This window comes from Perca flavescens, chromosome 15 (genome assembly GCF_004354835.1).
Source record: "Perca flavescens isolate YP-PL-M2 chromosome 15, PFLA_1.0, whole genome shotgun sequence".
Taxonomy (NCBI): Eukaryota; Metazoa; Chordata; class Actinopteri; order Perciformes; family Percidae; genus Perca; species Perca flavescens.
Window position 1 is genome coordinate 15,305,957 of NC_041345.1, and position 17,868 is coordinate 15,323,824.

At 40.7% G+C, this 17,868-nt stretch overlaps 1 protein-coding gene across 1 annotated transcript; it reads right to left on the bottom strand.

The window, feature by feature from the left end:
• Positions 1-1,371: 1,371 nt before the first annotated feature.
• On the bottom strand, positions 1,372-17,657 carry trip10a (thyroid hormone receptor interactor 10a). Its single transcript, XM_028599588.1, has 16 exons — positions 17,321-17,657; positions 11,843-11,958; positions 11,211-11,267; positions 10,150-10,297; positions 9,231-9,293; positions 8,653-8,757; positions 8,417-8,545; positions 7,825-7,971; positions 7,504-7,692; positions 4,996-5,157; positions 4,665-4,688; positions 3,940-4,049; positions 3,591-3,723; positions 3,343-3,431; positions 3,122-3,255; positions 1,372-2,721 (listed from the first exon to the last, which is right to left on the bottom strand). The coding sequence occupies exons 1-16, from the start codon at positions 17,342-17,344 to the stop codon at positions 2,570-2,572; spliced, it is 1,782 nt and encodes a 593-aa protein (XP_028455389.1). The 5' UTR covers positions 17,345-17,657; the 3' UTR covers positions 1,372-2,569.
• Positions 17,658-17,868: the final 211 nt, after the last annotated feature.

Consider the following 17,868-nt stretch of genomic DNA (forward strand, 5'->3'; position numbering starts at 1 on the left):
TTTTTTTTTAGATTATGTCTCTCACAGTGGACATGCACCTACGATGACAATTTCAGGCCCCTCCATGATTTTCAAGTGGGTGAACTTGCAAAATAGCAGGGTGTTCAAATACTTATTTTCCTCACTGTATGTTTTTCAGTGTGGATTTCCCCTTTAAAGCCCCCTCACCCCCCCCAGTCTGAGGTGCCAGGATGCAGTGTTGTCTCCCAGCTGTAGGCAGGCGCAGGATGTTGGCTGAGTCCAGTGGTCTTATAGAAACGCTGACCTTTAACGCATCTTAAGACTAAAGGCTTTGCATACAAATGATGACCAATGCCACAGCATGCCACCGCAGGATGCTGCCTTAGAGCAGAGCTCCATCATTTCTCCCCAGTGACTTTTCATTTCCATTGGAAGTAAGACAGAATAATTCAGTTTAAACCTTGTGTTTGATGACCAAGTTCCCTTTCATTGTCTTTCACTTCACTTGTCTGCTGTTGTGAATAAGGTGACTAGGAAAGTGGGGCACATGCCAATTTGGGGTTATTAAATTAATCATTATAAACAGTATGGTTTTTGAAGCCAGTGCAATTAAATCAGGTATGCAAATGCATGGCCTATATTGAAAACATAATTATGCAGAGAGCAGAGCGGATCTATGCCACTTCATTAAGAGTTGATGCAACAGTGCCACCTACTGAGAATGACCTGCATCTACTCTGATCAGTTGATGGTCACAGGCGTAGCAATTATTTTTTTTATTATTAAATAAAGGTACTGCAATTATGTATTTAGCTACTGGAGGCAATATAATCACTGCCTTTCTCCCCTGAAACAATGGCAGGCTTAAGAGAAGGAAGCGACACACTCATTACTGCAATGCCTTTTAAACCTTACTGACAAATACACTGATTGATTAAAAAGAGTTATGCTTTAACACACTCAAATCTTCCATCCACCGACTGCCTCATTCATTTCATACTATATGGAGCCACAAGTTAAAAACGTTGCATGTTCACAAGTATTGACTAAACTGTCCTGGGGAGCAGAAAATGTATTGATTGAGTTGTTCTCGGGGACAAACTCTAAAAATGGGTGTCAGTACTTTAAAGGTTTAAAAAAATCAATCAAGAAATTGTACACATTTTACAGGACCGATTGGCACCATGTTTTTTTCAAAAATTTATTTTCCAAGTCCAGAAATGACATAACCACTTCTAACTTTGAAATGTGCTTTACATTTCTTAAGAAAACAAAATGCCTGATATGCAAAAATGGTATATACACAAGGCTTTTAACCAGAGAGGCACCAAAGACACATGAGCAGTTGCTGCTACTTGCTGGCTTTGTAACAACATAAAAACAGGACGTGGATCGACTTGAGAAGATGTGAAGTAAATCCAAACAAAACATTATTAGCAACATAATTAGAGACTTTTTAGTTTTGTCTCACAATGTAACAAATCTGTATTTTAATGGTTACAAAATGCTAATAAGACAATAGTGGTGTTGTGATAGCTAAAATATATATTATTTATTACATAAATACAATAGTCTTAATGTGGCACATTTTATGTTTGCATTATTTACTCCCTTTTGTGGCTACTAGACTGACCACTATGTGTGCAAGGGGGGAAAGAACAATGTGAGAACATCCTTAATACAAAGCACAGCTTCTTTCAAACTTAAACATTTTATTCATAGAACATACACATTTGTAATAAATTATGTTTAGTAACAAATTGTAGGTTGTAACTGTTAGAATTCATCAGCTATGACCTTGTTAGTTCTATATATTGGAAATGGACTTAAATGATGATATGGCTGTGTGATTGTCTGAACATTAGAGTGTTTGTACTGTTGTGTGCATGTGATTTACCATGATGGGAGAGCCGTCTACACGTTTTGGTCTCACAAATTGCTGAAAACTAAAAGTGAAGCATTCTCCCCCAAAGCTCACTCATCCTCTGGGGACACTCAAGATGTTAAGTCCAACCGTGAGCAAAGTGACGGTGCCATACATCTTCGCAAGTGCTAGTAAAGCTACAAAGTGACACGCGTGAGACAAATGAGAACCAAAGGTCAGTTTTGAACTGAAAAAGGTAAACTGCTAAGGTAACTTCCTCCTAGGTTTTACTGGTATTAACACTCAGTGTAAAGATGGCAGCAGCACTCATCTTCCTCCTTTTTCTCTACTCCTTCCTCTCACATTCAAAAGCTAATGCCTTATTAGGCTGTGGAACGAGGCGAGCGCTCGTACCACGATTGTGCCTAAGGTCCATGCATTATTTTTTAACCAAAATAATATTGTGACATGATATCAAAACGTGATCACCTTGCGGTTTAGGTGGCCTAGGTAACTGGGATTACAGTAATGTAATGTTAGCCGTGAGGAACATACTGTCAACAGCATTCCTCTGCCCATTTGGGGCGCCTCTCAAGAAATCAAAGCACCTTATTTGGATCCTTCTGGATACACCAGGGGTCCCGCCCATAGTGCTGTGGCTTCTTTATGATTGGTCCCATGGGAAGAACTGCATACAGTGTGGTGAAGTAACCATTTCTTCTTCTCTTGTTCCTCATATGTCTGTCATTTGTTTATGCTGATGGTGACATAAGATGTAGGTATGTAGCCTTCATCCCCATTGTTCCTACGGACACGGGTCCAGCCGTCCCCTTTGTCCTCCTCTACCACAGCCAGCACCTCCCCCTCCTGCATAGAGATGGTCCCTTCACTGGCCCCTGAAAGAGACAAACTAGATGGTAGCAAATATCCCTGAAGCAGTTTATGCATACAAGACTACACAAGACCATAGAAAAAAAAAAACTTTGACTGATGCTATGGTTGTGACCTCACTCCTTTTGTCGATTCCAGAAATATTTTCCTCCCTGTTTGCTAAATTTTTATAATATTGCCAGAACAACATGTAGTATTTGCTGATCAGAAGGCAACATGCTATAATTTTGCTAAAAATATGTGTATCCACAAATGACAAAAACGTGTACAATAATATGTAACTGCCATATAATACCCCCCTGATCTGCAAATGTACATGTAGCTCAGTAGTCACAGAAATAGTGAACACTTGGATAACAACCATCAATTCACAAATAGTAGTAAATAATACAGCCTGCAACATACCAGGGAAGCTGTACATGGCTGTGCATTTCCCAATAGGAGCAGTTAGTTCCTCGTCCTCAAAGTCATCATCAAACTCAGCGTAGATGGCCTGAGAGGGATCAGGAGTGCTTTCATCGGAGTGAGCTCCATCAGGGCTGTAGAGAAAAACAGGTTTCACTGTGCAGAGTAGACAACACACCATTGTGCCAAACACACTGTCTATTAGCAGAATTTAGTATTACCCGAGTACATCGTGAGCTCCGTTGTTGTTGAATGTGTGACTTTTATAGCGCAGCGTGTCCCCCCGTCCTCCTGCCTCAGCCAGCCAAGTCTAAACAAGAGAGTCAAAGTTATTGTGATGCATTTAAATGGTAAATATATTAAGTCGGGGTTCATTTGCCCAATTTCACACAAAATGCCTCAATGGGCTCACCTTATAATAATAAATGATGACCTCATAATATGAATAAACAACAGAGATCCGGATTACCTCATACTTGTTGAGCTCTCCTCTGAGCCGCTCTATACTCTGGGACGTCTGGCTGATTTGGGATGCCAGACTAGCAGGGTCTCCCATTTGAGGATTTTTCTCATAAACATCTTTCATTTTCCCCAAGGCCTCACTGAAGAGAGGAGAGAGAGAGAGAAACAAGGGAGGAATGGGGGGGATGACTTTCAGTAGAGACTGGTTCCCTGCAGAGCTCAGGGCTGAGTAAACAATTCAAACACTGATGTGCCCTGCATGAATATAATATTCACACTCCCACCTAGAGGAGTTCCAACTGTGATGGTTATTAATATACAGAAGGTTACCCACAAACACACACAAGCGCACACACCTCTGATCTACTTCCTTTTGCAGCTCTTTGCAAATTTCCTCTAGTTTCTGTTGTAACCGTTTCCTGCGCTGCTCTGGAGGAAGATGGGTGAAGTCCTCTGTCACCGTAGGCTGCAAGAGTTCACAGGAAGGGGCGAGTTAACACTGAACTTTGGAACTCTAATTTAACATCAACGGTACCCAGTAACCACAAGACAACTCAGGAGGAACTTGAAGCCTGTGGTTTGAGTCCAGCTCAAGGTGCAACGTTTAACTGAAATAACAGTTTAAAATCTCCTAGTTACACATGCGCTTATTAATGTAAAGCCAAACATGTACAACAGTGAGCTGAACCCAAAACCAACAAATATGATGTAGCACGCTACACTCTCATAACTTTATATTGGCAGATGTTTTTAAACTACAAGTTCAAGAAATAAAAACAATCTTGGATGGAAAAGGTGACCCAAGAAAGTGCAGAGACAATTTAGGGTGTTTAGAAATTGGTTTCCTCTTGTGCTACCAAGCATCCCTCCCTTACACCACCAGGTGGCCACCTCTTCAAGACAATCTCAAGAGGACTAGCCTTTTGCCACATAACATGATCACGAGTGCTGCATGTTCAGTCTTTTAAACAAAGAAACGTATTTATTTATTATAATGAGATGAGCTCTTGTAATGGAAAGGTGGCCATTCGTATGCTTCACACAACTAAGACCCCCACACCAGCTTTGTTGTCTATATTACCGTGATCCTCTCTGGAGTAAACTTCTGAGGGAAAAAGAAACAGTATGTGTATTGACAAATCTCAAAATATCTTTAAAAATGGTTCTTGCTTTCCACACTGAAAATATGTTTTTACATCTTTATAACATGTATAACTATTAAGAACAGCAAAAGAGCCATTGTGAGATGTAAGATATGCCATATGTTTAAGTGTTGAAAATGTAAATGTAAATAGTCTTATTCATCTAAGGATTTCAGTCTTTCTTCCAAACGCAGGAACACAGGTTGATGTGCGAGCCCTGATGAGTGGAGGTCTCCTGGCACCCAAACCTTCTCCTCACTGGTGACTCACCGATCTCCTGAGTGTCCGGAAGGAAGAGATTCTGGGTTTGACTGTCTTATTGATCTCCTTCAAACAGTACGACAGGGGGTCCCGGCCAAACTTGGGGGAAGGGGGTCCGTTAGCGGGCGAGGGGGGGGGGGTGGAAAAAGGTGGAAGCGTGGAGGGAGAGAGCTGGGGTGAGGCGAGACCAAAGTACCAGTACCCGAGCATGAGGTATGCAGGCAGCATACAGGATGGGGGGAGGGGGGGGGTAGAAAAGTGGAAAGACAAAAACAACAAGGTGACAAGGGAAAGAAAAAGACAACATCAACACCTTAAAGCACACCACAAAGCCAGGGAGACAACACTGGAGCAAACCCAGCAAACAAGCCCAGAGAGCATGAGAGCACAAACACACATTTGTGTCTTTGGCTCACATCATCACAAACATAAAACACAAACCAAATCCAAAATTTGGACAGCGAGCGACCAACCACAGCTCCTACACCAGAGCCACAGCAGCCCAACACCTGCAGTCAAACTCAAGCCAGGTTGAAGGGTATGGTGAGCCTCAGTGAAGAACTGGGGCAGGCCAACTAGACTAAACCAAGTTAGAATTGCTAAATGTTATCTTTGACAGCCTGGCTCTTATTTTTATAGTTTTACCCATGATAGGTTATTATAATTTACTCCCCAGCCTCATGGTACAGATAAGGGTACACGGCAAACACACAACTTTACAACTAAGTTAATAAGGCCTCACATCACACCCCAATTATATAAACTAGTGAAAAAGTAAAAATGAAGATGAAAGTTCAGTCAATGGAACGTTTTTTATAAATAATCAGGTATAATGACCAAAACTAAGACGCATTTTAAAAGAAAAAACATTCTTTAATTATCAACAATTGGATTCAATGCAAAAGTGCAAGTTCAACCTGTGCTATCCTTTGAGTCTGACCTATAAAATATAGAAAATATCAATTCATAAATCAGTGCAGTTGTTAAAAACAGCCTGCTTAATTACCACAGTGTCATTTGTGCATATATATTTTTGGGGGCTTGATGAATGCACTGTATGAACTTTCAGAAAGAGGTTAACTTGAAAACATGCTGGAGTAAACCACAGCAAAACCTCTCAGTGTCAGCTGTTGGTCTCAGCGGAAAGGCGGGGGTAGGATCTATTAGCTAAATTACACAGGAGACTGATGTCTTCTAGTCTTCAATAGTGAATGTCTAAAACAGTCCTTCAACAGGTCCCTCGTGTAAATACTGAGAGCTGGAAGTACAGCACTATCATTATGTGAACATCTACTGGGTATGTGCTACTTTTCTTGAAAGTTATGGGAATCTAAGTAGAGGAGAGCAGCTAAGAGTGGGAATGTTTAGGAGCCAAAAGCTCACTCAAGCCAATATAGTCAGCCTCCTATTCATACTGCTCTACAGGCCTAATCGGGAGGGCATGACTGATGACACAGAGCAGTGTGTCACACACATACACAGAACAGGAAGAGTGCACAGCAGAGCACAGCCAGTAAGACATGCAGAGAGGAGTGAGACGCTGAACAAGCAAACACTGCGGGGAAGAAAGAAGGGATCATTTAGTGCTGAGGCAGGAGGAGGGGTGGCTGTGAGCTGGTTAGTGGTCAGCTACTCATATCACCAGTTCAGTGCTCCTTTGAGATAAAATCCTTGGTTGGCAATGTAGTGAGGCCCTCTTGATCCAAATAGATTCTAAAGACCAAATACTAAAACGTCAACGTTGACATCTATCCTAATGTGTGGTTGGACCTGATCTGACCTGGCAAACCTGGTGTCATCCCAATTGTTGGTACACAGATTTTATTGTGATGAGAGACATAATGCTAGGTTCTGGGCAGTATAATAGAAGCAGTGTGTTTGTGGATGCCTGTAGAGGAAAATTCAATGTTGTTTGGGCCCCGTTCTGATGAAAGCACAAGCACAGCAGAATGCTCACTGCCAGTTGTCCTATTGGAAACCACAGTGCAGAAGTAGGGAGGGTGTGTGTGTGTGTGTGTGTGTGTGTGTGTGTGTGTGTGTGTGTGTGTGTGTGTGTGTGTGTGTGTGTGTGTGTGTGTGTGTGTGTGTAGGAGGGGGTTATTCACTCACAGTCAGGGACAGAGTCATGCAATGGACCTGTTCTAGAAGTGTTGGGGTGTGTATGAGTTCATGTATAATATAATGAAAGAGGTTCATGCATTATTATACTGAGCTTCAGAGATGAGAAGGTTGTGTAAACGTGTATGTGTGCTTGTAGCCACAACCGCAGGTCCATCATGAGTGCCCTCTGCAGAGGGGATTTCCTGGCTCCTTCCTGCTGGCTCTGTGGTTCTAACACGGACATGCAAGGAGTCGCCCACTAATCTGACTGACTGCCCACCTCTGCTGCCGTTGATCACTGACGAAGGAGGTTGCCTGTGCATTCATTTCACAATTACCACAATGCAAAAAAAACATAACTCTTCTAGTGAGAGGCCATGCCATTAGGCTAAATTAGCCTAATGTGGAATGTCCTACCTTACTCTTTTTGCTGAAAAGCCAAAAGTTTTTGCTCCTGTTCTTTCCCAGAAGTTCCATGGGGCCTTTAGGCGTGCCCAGGCTACTGTCAGATGAGGCCCGGTTGATGCCCTGACTGTAGTCCTCAAACTCCACATCTCCAGGACGTTCAAAGCCTGACTTGTTCTGCTCTATTACAACCATGGAGTCCTACATCAGATGCAATTATGGATAAGAGCAAACAAGAGTTATTTTCAAATAGATGCACAGTTAAAACACATGGGCTGCAAAAAGCTATGCTGCACATTCAAATCCATATAGCATTTTTTGAGACCAACTCACATTCCTCTCATTAACATTAGTGCCGGCTTTAGTCATGCCTTCCAGGCACTTGCCAATGATAGGCATCACATGCTTCTCTGTGTCTGAGAACAAGATGTAGCCTTGCGCCAACTTCCGAACTCTCCTCTCATCCAGATCCTGCACTTTCTGGTGAACACACAAACAACATCTGCTCAGACGCTGCCATTATTAGTTGAGACAATACATAATACACAACCCATAATATACAATAACACAAAACTTTAGCATGTGAATAAGTGAAAGAAAATCAACTGTTTAAACTGAGGAGTTCATCTCTAGTTTTGAATCAACATATTGTAAGTGCAACTTTTACTTTTGTTGTTCAGAAATAAAAAAATTGTAATGTCCGTGTAAATTGGCTACAAGCAAATTTGCCATTGTGTATGTTAAATGAAAATAACTAAACAGGATCACAGTTCAGTCTCACAATGTTAGTAACGTGGTTATTTAATGCAATTGCATTATACCATTCAATTCATTTAGCAAACTAATACCAGTTATTACTGTACCATATGTTAACTCAAACAAACCTTGAGGGCAGTAATTATGTTGCCATATGTAATTCACTTACATTGAAAATGAGTGGCATATCATTAAAATAGAACTCGTTCTGCTCCTTGTTGTACTTCTGAAGCTGAGCAGCGTAGTCGTTCTTACACTCCTCCGCTACGTGTGCTCTCATATGAGCCTGCTGTTTGGCCTGGAACCACACAGACAGCGCAGGTTCAAGTGAATCTGATTCTAATTATGATCATGGTAAATAGTCCTTAAAATGAAGCATTCCCCCCCACCCCCTTTTTTTTTTACTTTTTCAACATCCGCCTTTGTAGCATTGATGTCTTGATCAGTCTTCTCTGCGTACTGTGCTGCACGCTCTGCTTCTCTCCATTCCCTCTCAAAGCGCTTTTTACTCTGTTGTAAAGAAAGAAAAAGACAGAGAGAGAAAAAAAAGAGAAAGACCATGTTCAGTTCAATCAATAAGATCATTGCCTGAAATATTAGGAGGTTTTACTATTTCCAGCAAAGCATTATTCACTGTCTTTCTAAAAAGACAGATAGGGGAGGTAACATCTCCAATCATAACTTAATATGTCTTGGATTGATGATAGGAGTATAAAATGGGGAACTGATTACCACTCTGTCCATCTGCTTTTACTATAGACAAATACAGCCACCTGACCAGCCACACTGAACGTGCAGCCATTTGCTTACAGAGCTTTTTTTTTCTTATCTTTTATCATGAACAAAGACGAAAGGGACTTTAAAGAATATATCTAACAGCTCTGCTTATCACAATAAAAAAATGTAATCACGAAAGATGAAGAATGATAGACCCCTCTTTGGGGAAAATGTATTTTAGAAAATATTTTGAAGTCTGCACTTACACTGTCGAGCTGCTTGTAGGTGCTCTCCAAACTCTGCTGGGCCTTCTTGGCCTCCATCAGATACTGCAGACATTCATAAAAATAGACCGTGTGAGAGGACGGGAGGCGGGTCAGATAACAGAAAGAGAGACAGCCATGTGCAGGGGCAGATACTGAATAAACAATGACCTCCAAAAAGCAACACAACATAACAGATAAGAAAAATACCAGTGTGTCTTTTTGAGACACCTCTGCAGGGGGGAGCCTGTCCACGGCTGCAGTGTTCTGCAATCCAATGGGACAGAGCCAATGCATTCCTCATAGAGAAATGGCACACCAACACTCGGACCCTACCTCCCCCCCGGAGACATTAAGTAAGGCTTCCTTCCTGCCACAACAGTGAGATCACATCTCCACTCCTCCTTTAAATCTCCAACTATTCTCCTCCCACCCTGTACACTTCTCCTCAGCAGTGTGTGCTGTAGACTCCCAATTAAAGAAAAAAAAGACTCATTTGGCATGTTCTCAGGCTGAATATGGTGCTGCAGGCACACATGGTAGTAAATACACTTTGCAGTAGAGCTGCTGAACTATTAGTCAATCGATCGATCAATAGAAACTTCATCCAAAACTATTGTGATAACGGACTAGTCATTTGAGCCTTTTTTAAAGCAAAAATGCAAAACTTTGATTGTTATAGGGTTTCAAGTGAGAGATGCCTTTCTTGGTTCTACATTATAGTTAGATATATTATATTAGAGGGTGGACAACAAGGCTGTTGGAAAACAAGTTGCCTTAAAAAGGAGCTTGAATGCAGTGTGTTTAAAGCTAAAGGTTTAGTCTTAAACACACATTATTTTACCTGTGATAATATGCCTAACTCGCGGCTGCAAAGATAGACTTCAACCAGCCTAACACAATGCACTCCTGGTCCACTCACCATCTTTCGCTCCTGCTTGAGCTCTTGCAAGTACTTGGTGAGATCGATGCAAATGTTCATCATCATGTTCTCTGCAATTAGCTCTCTCTGCCCCGCATAGTCGTTCATCTCATTCAGGATTTCCAAAAAGGACTGGTAACTGGACAACCTACCATTTAAGAGGAGGAGAGAGGAAAGGGTGGAGAAATAAAAACACAGTGATGGGACCACTGACAAGATGATACATACACAGGCTCAAAGACAAGTCAGCAATGGGCCAAGTCATAACTTCCTTATTCCTGCTTCCTTCTCGGGTCATTTAAATGGCTCCAACAGCAGCACCACACTAAAGCATGAATGACAATAATGAAAAGGTGATTCCTAACTATTTTAAACATGATATTATTTGTCAGTCCTGTTTTCATTTGTTAGTTCCCTTAAGCGAGAACTTAATGAGTGATTACGGCAATGGTGTAAATCTAAATTGACCTAGAAGGCGCAATTTCAGCCGACATTCTTTCGCAGCTGAATGCAATTTCTGTCTTTTTTTTATTATAAAGCAGGTCAAGGTGATATACAAATACTGTGAAAGTATCAAAACACTCAATCCACAAAGAAATGCACACAGCCTGTATTCAGAAACTGTGCCTTTAAACGAGCCATCAGGACTTCCGTATGGTTGTGATGGCACAAATATACATATTTATATAGTTAAAGTGCAGCTACAGTACAGTTACAGCCATTCCATGGCTGCAATGACGGTGCAGAGACTCCAAGAGCGCAGATGCCGAAGACCAGGAAACGCTGACCAATCAGAGGAGACTGGGCTTTTTCGGGAGGGGCTTAAAGAGACCGTCACTAAAATGGAACGTTTCAGGCTGAACCTGAATACATGTATATTCAGACAGACATTATGAGAAAATGTGTATTTCGAACATTAATGCATGTAGAAATCCAAATTACAAGTATGAACCTGAAAATAAGCATAATATGGGACCTTTAAAGAAAAAGTAAAAACTGAACCTCAAAAATCTTCAATCATCTCTAAGTTTTCTTTGAAGATATGCTTTGCAATGGCTCACCTGCACTCTGGTTCATCTTTGCCGATTCGTTTCAGGTTATATTTCTTTGAAAGGTTCCTGTGGACAGTTAAAGGGCATCAAATAAATGGGAAGACAAATACTTAGCACATTATCAATGGGAAAAGAGGGATAACAGCTGAAGCAAGCTCACTAAATTAAACTACTCTTATAACCACTGGTTTTATACAATAGTAGTGAAAAAACAGCAGTCTTCTATGAACACATTAAAAAAGCTTTTCTTCCTTCTTTCACTCTCTCTTTCTCTCTGACCACATCGGGTCTGTCATGTGCCAGTCTGCTCCCACTTCCTCTCCTCTCCAGCAAAGCTCAGCACTACAACAGATGTGGGCCTGGCAGACTGGGATACAATTGGGAGAGGGAGCACCGTGGATGAAGAGAGAAAGAGGGAGAGAGAGAGCACACACTGCAGCTGGAGAATGAGGCCAGTGTTTTAGAGACAAGTTAGATTCTGTCCCAAAGTAGTCATAAGACCCCACGAACATTTTATAAACAGCCTTTTGACATGCACCCATGCAAACACACGCTAACCCATCTGCTTTGAGCAACACACTCGCGCACAAAAGCATTTGAGGCAGGCAGCACGGGAGAACAACGACAAAAGCAAGGCCTACCTCAGTTGTTTTGCATAGTTTTGCTCAATCTCTGTCCTCTCCTTCACAAATTTCACATACTTCTCCACCAGCTCCAGGCCAGACTGTGTGTGCTTCTCAATGATGTCATATTGGTCCTGGAGAAAGAAGCACAAGAGACAAATAAGGAAAAGATATTAAGCAAATACAGGATATGGAACGAGTTAATTTCTGAGTAATAACTGATACGTTCCTCTGGTTGAGTCTGAGGTCATCCACACAAATCTTGGAGGGTAATAAACTAAACATATTGTTCCTGCATGTTGGATTCCACGAATGCTCTCCATATGTGCTTAAAAAGCTTGGCAATGATCTCTAAACTTCCGCCTAGCTTTAAATCACAGGGCACCCATGTTGTTAAATAAATAGAGGCCAGTCGAAGGACACAGGGTCACAAGCCAGAAAAAGGAGATGCTCTTCTGATATCCTGAGAGCAATGAGACATACTATGAATTACATCAAATGAGCTTTACAGAGTCCTTCTTAATTTATCTAATTTACATATTGCATGACTACTTTCAAATTCATAACTCCTGTTGGCACAACTGAATTTGCTGACTTTTCCTTTTCATATGAATATGACAGAGAGAATACTGCGTTTCTTTTCCTCTTTTGTGCCCTCATTTGGAAGAGCACTTTATGACACATTGAAGCTCAGACAACTCTGTTCAGAGTGAGAGATAATATATAAAATAATATTCTCTCACGCTACACTCAAAACAATTCCCCCACGCTTTCTGTGCTGCTGACTTTAGTACTGAGGAGGGGGCATGTTAAAAGGGGATTCCTGACAAGCGGGGTCATGTTCTTCTGTACCCTTCCTGTCTTTAAGGTAAAACAAAAGAGACAAACCCCAAATGAATGACACGTTTAGCTTAATCACAGACCACAGTTAAAGGTTAAGACAGAAGCCTGCAATCCATCACCCCAATAACATCTAACCAATAGGCAGCGTTAGGGGTTTAATTAAGAGTCATTAATTACGGAGCAGAAGTAAGGATGGTCAATACAGCCAATTTACAACTGCAGTTTCCAATTTCCTGAGGTGCTTGTGTTAACAGCATTTTCTTCTCAGATGTGGAAAATATATTTGACTTGTGAGTTAGAAGAAGAATAGTAGCAAAATAACCAAATGTCAGGGTTTTAGGACACTACTTTGTTCAAATATAGCCCTCATAAAGTGTGAAAAGTGACTATTTATTTGTTTATGAATGATTTTAAATGAAAGCAGTAGTTGTCTGCATCCAGCCCAAACTCACCATATCAACAGAACAGAAGACTAAGGCTGCAATTATGTCACTGACCATAAAACACACTAAATCTAGGATTAGATTCCTAATTGGTGAAAAGTTAGTGTGCTGTCCCTAACCCCAAAACTATTCAGTTTTACCTAGTAACCTCAAACACATAAAATAACCAAGCAGCAAAAGCAGAAATGAATCAAAATACAATTGAAATGCAATTTTGGTAACAATAAGGAGCAAGTAAGAATAACAAACTGTGGAAAGAAATTATTTTTTTGAGTTCTTGGTTACAGATTGTTAACTGCATGACTAAGACATATTTTCGAAAGGCTATGATAGCGGAAATGGAAAGTTATATACTGCACTCATCTCTTGATACAGGCCTTTTGCATAGATAAATCTATTATTTGCATATTCCGTTTCAGGACTACTGATCAGTCTGTGGCAGAGAAGGTGAACTACTATGGAGATTAATGGAGCGGTCTGAAATTGTTAAGCAAGCTGTTGTGGGTGTAGCATCTGTGTAGGTTGGACAGCGGGGAGATCCCCAAACCAGTATTCTGTCTCCCACTCTAGTATCTGCCAATGCTGAGATCCATTCCAATATTTGCATTTACATATACAACACAGCTGCACAATGCATACCTAATCATGTTGATAAATCTTACTAGATTCAGGTAAAATATGCTAGACAACTGAACACATCTAGGATAAAACACCATGAATCGCAGCTGTCCATAAACGGTCTTTATGAGGTATACCTGGCATAATGTGAAATCATTGTAGCGGTCATCAATAGATCTTTTTGGGAGTGTCAGTCAATCTCCTGATGGCTTTCTCTAGAATTATAATAGTCTGACATGAATACTGTGAGGATGTTGTTTCCCAGTTTGGTGCCAAAAAACATTTTTTATCCATTGTTGAGTCTACAGTTATCACACCAGGGCAAAAACAACACATTTTACTGGATTGTTTTCTTTTTGTTCCAATGGTAAACATCTCACAGGATTATCAATGATGGAAGTAGCTGAGTCAATGGAGCCTACCTATTTGTGCAGTCAATAAAAGATTTTGTTTTGTTTGTGTGTGATCAAACTATCAGGGAACATTGATTTTACAAGGATGTTGTCGAGCTACACATTAGTGTATCTGTCACTTATAAATAACCCCTAAAGTGTGGCCAGGTTGTCTCAGTGGGTAAAGCAGGCACACATACTGAGAGGTTTATGCCTCGACGCAGAGGTCCAGGGTTTGAGTCCGACCTGTGACAATTTTCCCCCTCTCTCTCCCCTTTCTCACCTAGCTGTCCTATCAAAAATAAAGGTGGAAAAAGCCCCAAAAATAATCTAAAAAACAAACAAAACTAAAGTAATAATAAGGGGACACTAATGATCCAATTACTTACACAAACTAATTTCATCTCATATATGAAACTCAAATTGAAAAATATAAATAAAAATATCCTGGGTTATATATTTCTTATTGTGACATAACAGTTGTGACATAACAGTAACAAAAGTTGTTGACTGTTTCCTCTATGTACGTACATACATACATACATACATACATACATACATATGTACATACGTTTCTCAGGTTGAAAAAATAAGCCTTGGATGAACTCCTAACTATGTTCTCTTTTATAAATGGCAGAAAAAGTAGCATCTGAGAATCTCTATAAATTAACTGTGACTGCTTGATTCAAAACAAGATAGCTCCAATTAGAGAAAAGCCAACCTCATTAAACTGTCTTAAAAAAAACACATTGAGATAGCTTTCAAGGACATAATCATTGTCTCGTCAAACATGAGTGGCTGTCACACTCCTGCAATTTATAACCACCCAAAGCCACAGTCAGAATTAGCTTTATAGCTCCCCATAGATTGGGTTTGTACTGAACTGATTTTCATAAATCACAAACATAGTTTGTATGAATCTGCTCCTGACAACTTTCAAATGGTCATGCTTTTGATTAAACAGTAAATGTCATGTTTCTGGTAAACCATCCTGGCTATTCCATTATTACTTCAGCCCTACTTCCATGCCTGTACATGTAATTTAGACATTTTGTGTAGCTTCTACATATTATAATGCATTCCAGAGGAACATTTAGTGGCATCTTTCTCGCCTCCACTCACTTCACCATGTTTGATGGGTAAGCTAAATGTTGTAGTTCTGCCATAGTAATTATAGAACTTCCAAACCAGGAAAACAATAACTTATTTTGTTGGCACAGATTTAGGCTAAGGGGTGCAGTAAAATAATGCTACATCATGTTTTAAAATTGAGATCTAAAAGTTCTTATCTATACCTAGCAAGCATCCTACGTGTCCTTTACACTCCATCTTCCAATACTTTGAGTAATACCAGAGAGAAACTGGCATCAAGTGAATGCCACATAACTTCAAAAGGAGTCACCCTGAAAGTCACCAACCTAAAAGGCTTGGGTGGATGTTTTAGCCCTGAGTCACCCTGTATTCTACAAACTTAGGGGCCCTGCCCATCCAGACCTGCCACACTGTAGTTCAGATCACTCAGGATTGGCCTGTTAGCACTCACGATCACAGCTAATGCTTGGACACTGATCTGCACTCAGCAAACGTGTCTTAAAATAGCTATTGGATTAACAATGGCAATCAGGGGACAGATGCCATTGAGCCGACTTGGCCCAAGGGACTACTCTTCAACCCAACATTAACAGAATTATGCCTGGAGGGTTTTGTCTAACAGGACAGGTGAGGCTATAGCCAAATAAACCTGCTGTACAAATACTTTGTTTGAAATTGTTTGTATTTCACACTGACTGAAGAAAGAATACTGGCTTTTGTGTGGAGAGTTTCCAGTGAAACAACTGCATGCGATGAACAGGAACGATAGAGCGTCTGATTAATACTGGGGTACGGATGTTTCTCTGATTTAATCAAAGTAGGGCAAAACTAATTAGGCTGTTGTACCAGCATGTAGGATGAAAAAGGGACAGGGGAAGAGGCCTAGGGGGAGACTGTAATGAGGTCACAACCTCCCTATCCTCATCTTTGCAATGCTCTATTTACAGGTTCCCTGAGAATGTGCCTGTGTGAGTGTTTGGCTTTATCACCATGGTACAGTGCTGCTGACACACAGTCATCAAGGTAATATGTTATATGGTGAGATTTTTTTCAACAGGGTGTGTTTAGATTCTGGATCGTGTCACTACTGTTCCCAGGAAATGGCTCACAGTCTACTAGACTGCAGCACCCCAATTTGTTTTGACCTACAAAACAGTCCCACATCTTTTAAAATTACCAGCTGAAGCAGTTCATTTTAATTGTTATAATCAGTCAGTCCAATAAAAATCATGTCCTAATGAATCTATTTATATAAGCACTCAATCCAACAAATCACACCTTATTGGAAAATCAAGATGTCTTGATCAGTTGAATAAATAATCTTTGCACTCAGGTGGACACATGGGGCACTTCATCAGTGGCGAAGCTTGTTGTCAAGGCAAATTATAGCATCCGATTTTATCTCTATGGAAGCAGTGCCAGACTGTAAACACTGAGACTGGGTACAACCCACCTCAGCACACTTAAAACGCTAGTGTTTGTGTAGAATAGTATTCCGACACCATTTTCAGCCTGTATTCAAATTAATAGGCCTACTTGTTGTCAGTCATGCAGGACATAACGTGGAATTTGTACTTGTTTTCCAAGTTACTTTTGATTTAGTATCTCTAGATATCACTAACAGTAGGTGATTTATGTCTGAAATTAGGCTTACCGGACTATTTTCTTTACAATGCAATAATAAGTTTTGAATTTATGTAACAGCCGTTTGCCTCGTGCACTGCAGACATTCCCACTATAAAAACACTGTGAAGTAACAGTAAAAAACAAAGATCCACACAAAAGCCAGACATCCGATCGATGTGCAAACGTGGATCCAAGATTAACTGCTCCACTTTCCACAAGAGCAACATGTTGGTAGTGGGCTTCAGCCAACCCTCTCTTTGTTTCATCTCAAAACGCTAAAAAAAAAAAAAAAAAAAAAAAAAAAAACTGTCCGAAAATGGAACTGTGTTCATGAATGCGAAGTTTTGCAGCTTCTCAGCGCTTCTTCAGACACTTATTTCTCAGCATGTCTCGCGACTTTCTCAACGAACTGCACCTAAGAAATTGCATTATTTTCATCCTGACAACTATTACTACCAAAGCAAGCCGGATGATGGACTCACCCAAAGCTCTGTGCCCCAGTCCATGTTCAGCCTGTCGGCCAAGCTGTCTGACTATCCCGAATACAAAGAACTTCTCCAAAGTTATCCCAGCAACTCGGAGGACGGCCCTCTGGCAAGTAATCCCGAGGTGATAAATCAGTCGTAACCACTACACACTCCGGTTTGGATTCCTTCAACAAATTATGTTAACCTGCATCATAGGCAGTTAACTAGGGCTGGCAATCGTTTGTCTAGTTTGTCCAAATATTTTTCATAGCGAAGGAAAGAGGGATAAACTAGCTTTCATATCCGCGTCACTCCCAAATCCTAAATCTTAAAGGGCCAGTGTACTGAACCACAAGCGACACTGGCCAGATGACTGAAGCCTTTAGCCTGGTTTTAACCTGGTTTTTAAGTGTCATTGAGCAAGGCATTGAGCTCCAGCAGCTTTCTGCTGCCCTGACAGAGCATCCTAAAATTCATCATCAATCATCACATCCTGAAAAAACTGTTGCTCCAAGTCTAACACACTGATGCTGGTGGAGTTATTATATGTAGAATGTCTTAAG